This window comes from Bombus impatiens, unplaced genomic scaffold, assembly GCF_000188095.3.
Source record: "Bombus impatiens unplaced genomic scaffold, BIMP_2.2 scf_1249, whole genome shotgun sequence".
Classification (NCBI taxonomy): domain Eukaryota; kingdom Metazoa; phylum Arthropoda; class Insecta; order Hymenoptera; family Apidae; genus Bombus; species Bombus impatiens.
Window position 1 is genome coordinate 33,987 of NT_177668.1, and position 11,312 is coordinate 45,298.

At 29.5% G+C, this 11,312-nt stretch overlaps 1 protein-coding gene across 3 annotated transcripts; it reads right to left on the reverse strand.

Annotated features, from left to right (window-relative positions):
• Positions 1 to 7,348: 7,348 nt before the first annotated feature.
• On the reverse strand, positions 7,349 to 10,862 carry LOC100749735 (glutathione S-transferase 1). Of its 3 annotated transcripts, none has more exons than XM_003493558.4 (6): positions 10,722 to 10,862; positions 9,938 to 10,079; positions 9,724 to 9,782; positions 9,170 to 9,311; positions 7,989 to 8,106; positions 7,349 to 7,729 (listed from the first exon to the last, which is right to left on the reverse strand). In XM_003493558.4, exons 2-6 carry the CDS (start codon positions 10,070 to 10,072, stop codon positions 7,488 to 7,490), a joined length of 696 nt encoding a protein of 231 aa, XP_003493606.1. In that variant the 5' UTR covers positions 10,073 to 10,079; positions 10,722 to 10,862; the 3' UTR covers positions 7,349 to 7,487. The 3 variants fall into 3 exon arrangements, with proteins under 3 accessions (XP_003493606.1, XP_033179645.1, XP_012247249.1); XM_033323754.1 differs by lacking the exon at positions 10,722 to 10,862 and adding an exon at positions 10,330 to 10,348; XM_012391826.3 differs by lacking the exon at positions 10,722 to 10,862 and adding an exon at positions 10,322 to 10,340.
• Between the last annotated feature and the right edge of the window lie 450 nt (positions 10,863 to 11,312).

An 11,312-nucleotide genomic window follows, 5' to 3' on the forward strand; every position in this document is an offset into this window, starting at 1 on the left:
TTTAGTAATCAGTTTCAGTGCGTCTCAAACACTAATATTGAAAAATATTATATTTTACATGCAACGTTTTATCATTTTTCTCATTTATTTCTATATGGACGTGTCTGTTTCCGTCAATCCCTTGACGTGGACACGATCGTTGTACACCGAATAACTGTATGTTATCAGCTACGATGTACGAATCCGTGGGAATGAACTGAAGCGAACCTCTTGTTAATTCAATAATAACAAGCAAAGTTTGAACTTTAACAGAAACATGTGAGAATGAATATAGCACGTGTATATGCGTATATGTACGTTTCTTTTGACTGAGTGTATACCTATGTGTGTTTGATCGATGATTATTTTGAATATGTAAATGTTTAAGAATGTCTGTTTCGTACGAGGGTTGAAGGATGCTGTGTCGAAAGTTGAAACGTATCTGAACTACTCGAACGTTAGGAATGTCTCGATCTCGGCTCAATCTTTCACATTGCCGTAGCGCATCTTTCTCTGGCAAGGCTGAGGTGCTATCCGAAGTAATGAGAAGTATCCGGGTTTTGCGGAAATTGTGTTTTCCGGGTTTTCTTAGAAACTTGTATCCTTACAATATGCTTCCAAATTACCCTTTGGAAATACCGAATTTATAACATATCCGTGGCTATTGAGTGCGAAATAAATTAAAATTCTAAAGAGCGATTTGTCTATGACCTCCCTAGATTCCAGCTCAAAAGTAGCCCCCTGTATAATCGTTCTATAAGCTTTTCTGACAAAGACCTCGCGTGGCTCTTTTATGTGTTCCAGATAGAGCAATTTCTAAATATAGAAATAAGAATTATCAATCATGTATGTGCCACTTTGATCGATGACGTTATTTCATGTTTCTGGTAGTTGAAAGATCTTCCCCTTGTAGAATTCTTGAGACTTAGCGAAAAACTGACCTACGTGGTTTTAGCAGGAGTTGCCATTTCCTTCCTGAATTTTCGAAATCATTGCAGAAAAAACGGAAGAAAGAAAAGAAGTCAACTTTATGAAAATATCGATAATGTATAAAGATTAAGTAATAATTTCGCTTGTGATGCTTCAATTATTGATTTCGTTAGCATTTAACATTTTGGTGACTCTATATGACACTAAGAAGAGTATATAAACAATTTTATTAAAAATCTTTGTAACATTTTAACATAAAACATTTTAAGTACAGAGCACTTTATTTTGGCTACGATAAATATCTCAATCATTGAAAAATAAATGTGTCTTTTTATGGCATTCGAATAATCTACTATCTATTTTATATTTATTATTCTATTACAGAATAATGAAATTATTTAAAATAAATCTGTAAAAGTGTTAATTACGTAATAGATATATTCTGTAAACGTCAAATTGTATGCTTATGTAATACATTCAAAAGTTTGTAAGTACATTTTTTACGTGATATCACAATAATTATACAGCAATTATATGTTATATCTTATTAAATCTATCGTAAAGTAGGAAATTTTGCTTAATAATGCAAGTTATTTTCAGTTAGAGAAATATAATAATAAGAAACACTGTTGTGACAACACTGAATGGCTGAATAGAATTTTTATATCCAATTTTAAACGAAAAGAAATTTTATCGAAATAATTTTCTATAAAAAATGGCAACAACTTGTTTTACTTTACAAAATGGATTTTCTGTTAAATAAGTAAATTATGAGTTCCGTAAAGGATTATTATACAACAATATCGTTATTATACAAAAACAATTCATTCGAAAAAATACCGAAGGTTATTAATATATAACAGAATCATAATTGTAACAATTATAATATTAAAATTAAGAGTAGATTATAGGTTTGTTGATCGGAGAGCGAATAAATTTTAACTTGTATTTCAAGTAATAATGTCTTATGTAGAAATTACTATAAATAACTACTGTTAATATGTATTAATTAAATTATTATTAGTAACTACTTTAAATATTATAAAATTATTTAATTGTATCGTATTATCTTTTAAACAGATAAACTATTTTCATTAACGTCATATATTGAACTTTGATAAGCTAATTTGACTATAATAAAATTATATTCGATTAAAGTAATATTTTATTTAATTTTCTGGTATCTAAATAAACAAAGATTATGACATTAACCACCTAGTCAAGTGTCTAACTGATTTTCTAAATGTTGAGTGGAAAGCAAAGTTGGAAGTTAAAAAACATTTTCTTACAATTAGTGTCATATTTAGAAATTGGTTATTTAAATATGTATATTATTTGGTATTGGTTTGGATTCATAGCTTTTATAAGATATAAAAATACTTATGTGTTCGATGTAGACCGTACTAAAGTCTAGTTCAGATTCACATACAATTGCCGCAGAGAATCCGCTGAAAAATATATTTATACTAGTATATAAGTACTTATATACAAACATTGCATAGCGAAATCGTGCTACAGTCGCTTGGCGGACAATTTCTGTTAGTCTGGGCTAGGTTACATGAACCAGCGTACACACTCGTATATGGGATCGTCTAAATATCTGTAATGTATTACCTATATTTAAGCATGTGAAAAAATATGTGTATAGAAGGTATATTAGCTTCTTAAAAAGTTTTACATACTTTCAGAATAAAATATTTTTAGGTTAAACGATGGGAACACTATTACATTTCTGTTTATATTCTTTATATGAATGTAAAATAGGATTATGGGATAACCTTCGAATATCATAAAAATTGATCTTCAGAAAAATTATTTCTCTATCATTTTGTTTTTCTTTTTGAGCAATTTAATTTGCTCTAAATAGTTTCTTTATGTACTGATAATTAATCAATTAGAGATATTTACGTGACCCCATTGAAATGCTCTACTTGGTACACACATATAATACAGTATGTTTTGTCTTTTTTTAACAGTATAATCGAAGAACGAAGTTACTTATGCGAAAATTGTTTGATTTGAAAGAGAAAATAACGTAGTACTTCTAAATCTTACAATCTTGTTAATTGGATCGGATGGAACATCGTAGATTACTTTTGTTCTTTTGCATTAAAAATATCATAGCATGAAAATTCAAATTACATTGCATTCATGTTGTACTGTACTTTAAAATGAATTTAATCAGTTAAACTTAAACAGTACTTATTTATTATCAATTGTATCGTTATTAATTGACGTTCAAGTAATATAATAAAAATAAAACAACGCTGGTAGAAAATATTTATAATTCATCATATAAATCATTATTTAAGTTTATCGTTAGATTTCTTCAAATAAAACATTTTGAATGCTGGATTCTTAAAGTATTATCAATTCTAAATGATGTGAAATTAACAAGATTAACACGGGATTTATATTTTGTAGCAAATTTAATACATTTAATATGTTTGTAACTAAATTTAACTCATACCGTTGGTTTTGTTATTTTATATTTCTAAATTTATGTAAGTAACGAATTACAAATAGTTAGAAATACAGAAAAATAAATCTGTATATATGAAAGTATACAAGTACATACATATACATACGTATACTTCAATTTATACGTATTGTTAGTGATTATACCGTAAAGTGGTTAAAAATCGTTTCTATTAATGTTAAGTACTCGCTTCATCCTTGCTAGAAACTGTTTAATTTTTTTATTTATGACAGAAATTTTTTAAAATGCTTTACTATCAGAGAAACGTCGAATTTCGTTTTCTGTCTAAAGTTTCCCATTGACAGTATTAGTATACTGTACTATAGACAAAGTTTATAAATCTAGAAATACGTGATTTATATGTATACTATGTATAAAGACAATCAAATATCATAGCAACAGATAAAGTAGACAAGAAGAATTTTTCTTTGAATTATCGCATGTTACAATTATCTTGCGGTCTCATATGAAGTTGTTATTCCATTATACATGTAAAGTATATATATATAGTATCTTGTTATCTTGACGTGATTTGTTGTCTGACTTAATATTTTAATAGTTTAGTCTTAATTTATTAAATAAAATAAAAAGAGCATTACCAAAGTTCTTTACCAAAGTGTTCTTATCAACAAATAGTATCGTCGACTTTTGTTTTAGACGGTAAAAGATTAGAATATTCGCTCAATTAAATTATCCATAAGTGAATTTGTATTGTACTATAAATATATTTGGATTTTACTTCCATATAAAAATTCGTTACTACTAATAACTAGGAGTAGAGGGTCGCAAAAGTTCGCATGCTTTTGTTTAGTATCAGCGTAATATATACGCATTAAACAACCTATACATAATAAATATATACATATGTATGTAAATTGATAATATAGAATGAATGCCAGATGACTACAAATACATATTTGTAGTGACAATACATTTATCACCTGCAATTTATTAAGTACATACAATGATATATCGCAATTATAAATATATTAATATCCATTTTCTAAAAAACTTCATTACATTTATGTTGTATAAGTAAAATCCACAAATCCGAAGAATTGTCAAACCTTTATAGCAAATGAAGTTCTATATTAAACTAATTGTTTTTATTACGGTATTATAATATAATCGCATACCTCCACTCTGAAATTAGATGCAAACATAGTTATAATATCATATTTGTTCGTAATGATACATTTTGATAAAGTTTAAATAACGCTCTTAAATTTTTTCGAACTTGAACGTAAACATAAATTCGTTCAGGAAAGACTTTTATCCCCTGCTGCTACTTTACGTGTTGTAAATTCATGAATATGTATGTTTACAAAACTACCTATATAATAATGCTTAAAGTAATAGATAAGAGCATATATGTATGCATATATATATATTCTGTGTTATAATATCAATACATGTACCTACAAGTATGTGTATATCTTGTAAAATATCTTCTTTGTATTTAAAATAACTAACGTAGATATCATTTGAAATTCGGCAATTCCACTATTTGTAGGTAAAAATGCATTATTTGTGCAAGTGTTCGTAATCAAACTATGCAAATTTATAATCGATCTTTGTATATTTATCTATTAATAAGCGTTATTTTTTTAGTAAGAAGAATTATGTATTTCTGTAATGAGATTAGTGAAAAATTTGGTACACATATATATGTCGGAGATGAAGAGACACCGGAGCCTTCCCTTTGGAACTTCGAGAAAATCCGTAAAATTGTAATCTAAATTCTACCATAGCCATAATTAAACAATTGTCGTCATTCTATCCAATTGTATTTGTTTGAGATTTGTAATAATGAGCTTGGGCTCGAGGCGACAATCAGTCGCCGAACGTAGCCGCGGTCTCGGGATAAACGCTTCGTCTAACAAAGGTATGGAGTAATTCTATAGCTCTCCTTAAAAGAAATATTTGTGGCGGCACGCGACAGTAAACATTCCAACGGTTTCTACCCCGTGGCTCGCCACACGCAGATCCTATTCTTCGAGTATGATGGTTACTAGATGCTGACGCATCTCCTCAGTACATGTTCAGCTAGCCTGAGGGCCGTTATGAACATTAAGATTTAGTTACCTAAAATCCTTCGAACAGACAAACAGTCTTTGTCCCAACTACGGGAAGATAGGGGAGATCTATTTTTTGAACGAACGACGCTTCCCGCTAGCAACTTTCCCTCAAGGATGGTTAGCATCCTTTTCTAACCACCAACATGGAAATTGACCAATTAACAGCAACGTCAATTTCCCTTACTTTCCGAACGAAGACTATCCTCGACGAATCCGATGATCTTGTCACGTAAAATTGATACTTGGTTTGTAAGAGAAAAAAAAGGCTGAGTCGTAACCCAACTATTAATTTTCTTTTATCAAACTTTATTATAAATTTTAGCACTTATAAGAATAACACTGAACCGGAGAAAAGAGGTTGTACGAGAACAGCGACTAGAACAAGGACAAGAGCTGGGTGAAGTCTCGGTTTATATACGTTTTGGATTTAGGATGTTGAAGGACTAGGTGTAGGTTATGATGTGGAAAAGTGTCCGAAGGTCGGGGGTCGATGTCTTATCACTGATGTAGGTTGAGATGTGATTAATGTCACAATCTCGTGTCCTTAGACACACCCCATCATAGTTTTCCTCTGCAGTCATTCTCTTTTGAGATCGTATTAGCGAGTTACTTAGTGCCTTTACGGTCGGTGGATATTCCACGTTTTAACAAAGAGTTAGTTTTAGTTATACTTCCACCGTAGCCAAGCAAGTCGAGTGCGATGTAACGTCAATTCATATCAGAGATCAGACCACACACCCCGGACAGGATGGCACTCAGATGTCTGCACATCCTTGGCGCGTACACTCAATAGTCTTAAGTCCCCACCAGAGGTCTTGGAATTTTCATAGTTAAGGTCCTTCGGACTAAGCGAATATCTTCTGTCTTTGTGTATCACGTGTTAACATGGAAAGTTGGTTTTCCTCACACCTGGTATGTTCCGTTAGCAACTTTCTCACGAGGGCGGCTAAAACCCTTCTTGGTCCACTAACCGTCTTGTTATCCAATCGGAGACGGTGTCTACTGCCCTCGCTTCCTTAACCAAAATTGTCATCAACAAATCCGATAGTCCCGTGTCCTTAGACACACCCACCCCTAGCTTTCCTCGGACACAGTATCGTCAGTAAGACTTCACTTATTCTGTATCCTTAGAATAGTCAACATATCTTTACCGGTCTCTACTCTTATAACAGTCGCGTACTTAACGTATCAGTGTAACTAAGTCTTACATAACGTGGTTGGAGTGAATTGTGATTTATGTTAATTCAGTGTGTATTCCGTTGTGATTGCTGAATTCGTAATAAAGTTTAATTAAAACAAAATTAATAGGTGTGTTACGACTCGGCTATTTTATTTCATCAACCAATCCTTAAGTTTACGTAACAACGACTTGGACTTTGGAAGGAGGCGCATTCTATTATCCCGTTGACCGCGGATTCGTTATTGAACCTAGGATCGTTGTCATTAGCTTCTCGAGTGTCTGCTTACCACGGTTACTAGTCAAATTCTGTAATAATCGTATTTGCACCAGTCAATGTCTTCTCTATTGCATAACGACAATGTATAATCCAAATAAAGATTCGTTTCACGCCCCTAACCCTAATTCTAATGTAAATCCGACATATATATGTACAAGGCATATGTATAATATAGGGGATTGTTATCATTGTAACTCGTTTATTTCCATATCGAATCGATTGTACTATACATATAGTTCAAGTAGAATACTTGTTAACTTGTGACGCATGTGGTCAATTATATACATACAAATCATGAACTAAACTTTGTATCTATATAAAGAAATATATATAATTGTCGTTAGAGTATATATTACGTATATGTATGTAAATACGTCATAGTTTTAGTTGGGTTGGAACTAATATTTAAAGAAATATCACATATGTCAATATCAGTAAAAACATTTAATTTATTAGAGAACGTAGTAATATACGTATATTAACATTTAATTTTAAAAATGTGTTAGCATTTCATATATGTAGAACCGTTATAAAATAATTGCATTTTATAACTTATATGTTAAGCTATTTATTGCTTTTGCGAATTGGATAAATCGGATGATCCAGATCAGACAAATCAGGTGGATTCTTCTCGTAGTAACTAATTTCTCGCATACCTTCTGCAGCGATTTCCCATAATTCTGGATGTTTCTGTTTATAATTATTATACCATTTTTCTATGTAAGGCCACGAATTTAATTTGAAATCGATCGCTTCTAGACACATAGTTGAAGTAACTAAGGGGAAATCGGCGATGGTCAGCGTATCTGTTAAGTAAATGTAATAATTAAACTATTAATACTTTAATAATACGAGCGATATCAAGTGAAAAATATAGAATTATCTGTTTTTGTAAACTATATCGGCATTATTAAAGAATATTTAGGTTATTTTCACATTAAAAAAAATAAATCTTATAAGTGAACTAAAATTTTGTGTAACTTAATAATCTAATTAAGTTTCTATAACTGTTACAATACCTGTACGGTTTATAGAAAGTATTCATATTAAAATCACGATACTTACTGCCCGCAACGTATTCTGTATGTTCACGTTGTAAATATGTATTAAAAACATCTAGTGCCATTGTCATTTTCTTCAGATTCAGAGATGTTCTTTTACAATCAAAGAATATAGGAACCAACTATACAAAAATATTTTAATACAAAGTAAAAATTTGTTCAAACATGTTGCAAAATAATTGCATACAATAGATCATGAAACTATAATACTTGAGCATTTATCATAGGAAACTTTTATCACAATGACTAACTGTATATCCTATTTGTTCCATATGAACCATAGAAAAAAGATAAGTTTCAAATGGAAAGTAAATATGAAAAAATGCATCGAGTGAGGTAAGTAATGTAAACAATTTAAATGTTTTCATATGCATTAATATCTATATCTTGTGTATAATATAAATATGTATTTATGCGCTTGCAAATGAGTATGGAAAGTAGAATTCATTATTTCATTGGCAATAAACTAAATACCATATGTATCATTTAAAAGCATTGTAATAAAACTTGTTGAGAAAAATTAAGTTGGCATGATCGTTAGTTACAAAAGCCAACTTGGTACGACTTCTAACGACGCTCTTTTGTCTTAGAAGTCCACGTGTTAATAGACTAAGTGTATCATGCCTGTTAAGACGTGTTGTACGAGGCTGAGAAATATAGAAGGAAAAGTCGAATCTGTGTGAATCGATTAATTATCAACCCCAAACCTACATCAATTAACAAAAAATGGTTATTTAACTATTTACTTTATATAATTAAATCGTCATTATTAAAGTTGAAAAATGCAGTAGATGATATCACTAATTGTAAGTGCTAGATATGGGTAATCGATAATAATCAGTAATTAATGGTAATGGTAGTACAATCAGTCTTGTGAAGTATTTGGAGGTAGACATATGTGAAATTATTTGGCTTCGTTTAATTGGTCAATATCGATAATGCTTTAGTATCCAAAATTAATGTACAATTATGAAGATTGCAAACATTACTTGTAAGAAGATATGATTTATTTGTGCATTTTTCTCTTTTAAAGATCAGATGTAGTTCATGACGTACAATTAGGTTTATAATATTTTCGAAATTCTATTTTTTAAATGTTTAATTTTTTTAAAGCTCATTGATAACAGCATATTAGAATTTTTAACGTTATATGTGTACATTAAGTTGTGTTTATTATTTACTCACCACATAGTCACAAATATTACGGTAATACATAGCCAAATTAAAGCACAATCGATGATTAACTCTTGCACGACTCTCTGGATCCTTCGGGTATAGTTTTCCTACTGTGTCATATTTGTCGCCAAGATATTGTAGAATAGCATTACTAGCATACACGTGTATTAAAACAGAAAGAAATTTTCTTATTATTTTAATATTATCGAGTCCTCAGTCTTAATATAGTTTATGCGATATAATTATTAGATTATGGATTCAAAATTTTGTTTAATTATCGAATGTGTTCTTCCAATCCATTGCATTTAAGATAAAATATAATTTTTATTACTATGTTCGTATCGACATAATATTTATATATAATTTGTAAGATTGTAATTTAATTTAATTTAATTTATGAATTAATGCATTACTTTAATGTCGTTTTAATATTTAGTAATCAGTGGGTATAATATTATTTTCATAAAAAATTTCATAAAAACTACCCTTTTATAGTAAATCCATCAATGTTTTTCTCTTTACTAAAGTAGACGGAATAATTTATGTTTTAAGTAAATTTGTACCTTTCTCCCATTATAAGATCGTCGTCGACTAACACAGGTATTTCTTTTTGTGGATTTAACTATAAAAATGATTACATGTATGTAGTATAAAATAGATATATTATTAATGTTGAAAATAAGTATCAAATTTAAAAAGTTTTTTACATATAATAAAAATATTTATTAAGTAGCCTTAATTATATTAAATAGTAGTGTGTCATTAATAGAAGCATACTTGTGCATATTCGTTTGTCATGTGATCTCCTTTGCCAAAGTCCATTTCGATTAATTCATATTGAATATTTAAAGCTTTTAATGCTTGGCGACAGGCAAGAGATGGTGGTCCATCGGAAACGCTATACAGTTTCATTATTGACCTGAAACGAAAGATATTTGCTTTACAATAAATATATAGGCAAATGTTTTGTATAATAATTTATTTTTATGTTAATGATATAGTTATTCATACTTATGGTACTTCTTTCATACATATTTTAGTAGTTACATATAAATATATAGATAATTATTATTAAAAAAGTTGGTACAATATCACCAACTTCAATGATCTTGAAATATGTTATTAAGCTCAACGTTATAAATAACTTTTTTCTATACATACATGTATACATGTATGAATCGTCATTCAGTTATAGTTTCCTGGGAATTTGTTTTACAGTCAACGATTCTTGTAATTTTATACGTAATTTTATTATTATGTATTTATGTTTTGCCACTTCTGCATTTTCGGGAATAAATAATACTAAAATAATATAAAATTAGATCACAATATCAATAAATAACGCGGAATAACTAACATTTATTGAAACTCTTATTAAAGAGTGACTATATGGTACATATATTTTCCTAACATTTCTATAATTATATATATTTTTTATATTGGATGTTCCATATTGATGTATCATATCCATTATCTGCAATTCCTTTGATTATATTTATATGCAAAAATAAAAAATGTAAATAATAAGAAACACTGTAAGTTTCACAGAAATAATACTCACTGGAAGAAGACGTACAGTTTGCAGGATCTGAGAATATAAACTGGCGTAGTGTTCAGGATATATCTCGAATCATACTAACATTTCATGAAACAGGTTACTTGAATTACCTTTCACTTTAACTGTTGCTCAAGGTTTTAATATTGACCTTTAATAAAAAAATTATTCTACGTATAGTAAAGAGTTATCTCGTTGACCATGGATTCGTTTGAACCCAAGAACATTGTTAATAGCGTTCATTAATCTCATTATTCGTTAAACTTATTATTCGTAAAACATATTATTCGTTAACCTTATTATTCGTTAATCTTATTATTCGTTAATCTTATTCGTTAAACTTATTATTCGTTAAACTCAATATTCATTATACTTTGTAAAAGTCTTATATATACGCGTAAATATAATCTCTGTTTTGTAAAACGATGGCTAATTCAAACGAAGAATCGTTACGTTCCCTAAATTCTAATGATAACCCGACATATATATACGCAACGAGCGTAATCATATTGTCTACAATTGTTGTTGGAGTAAAAAGTACGTTATAGCCTGTTACCTCAGCGTTATAATTAATTTAATCACCTCTATTATCCTAAA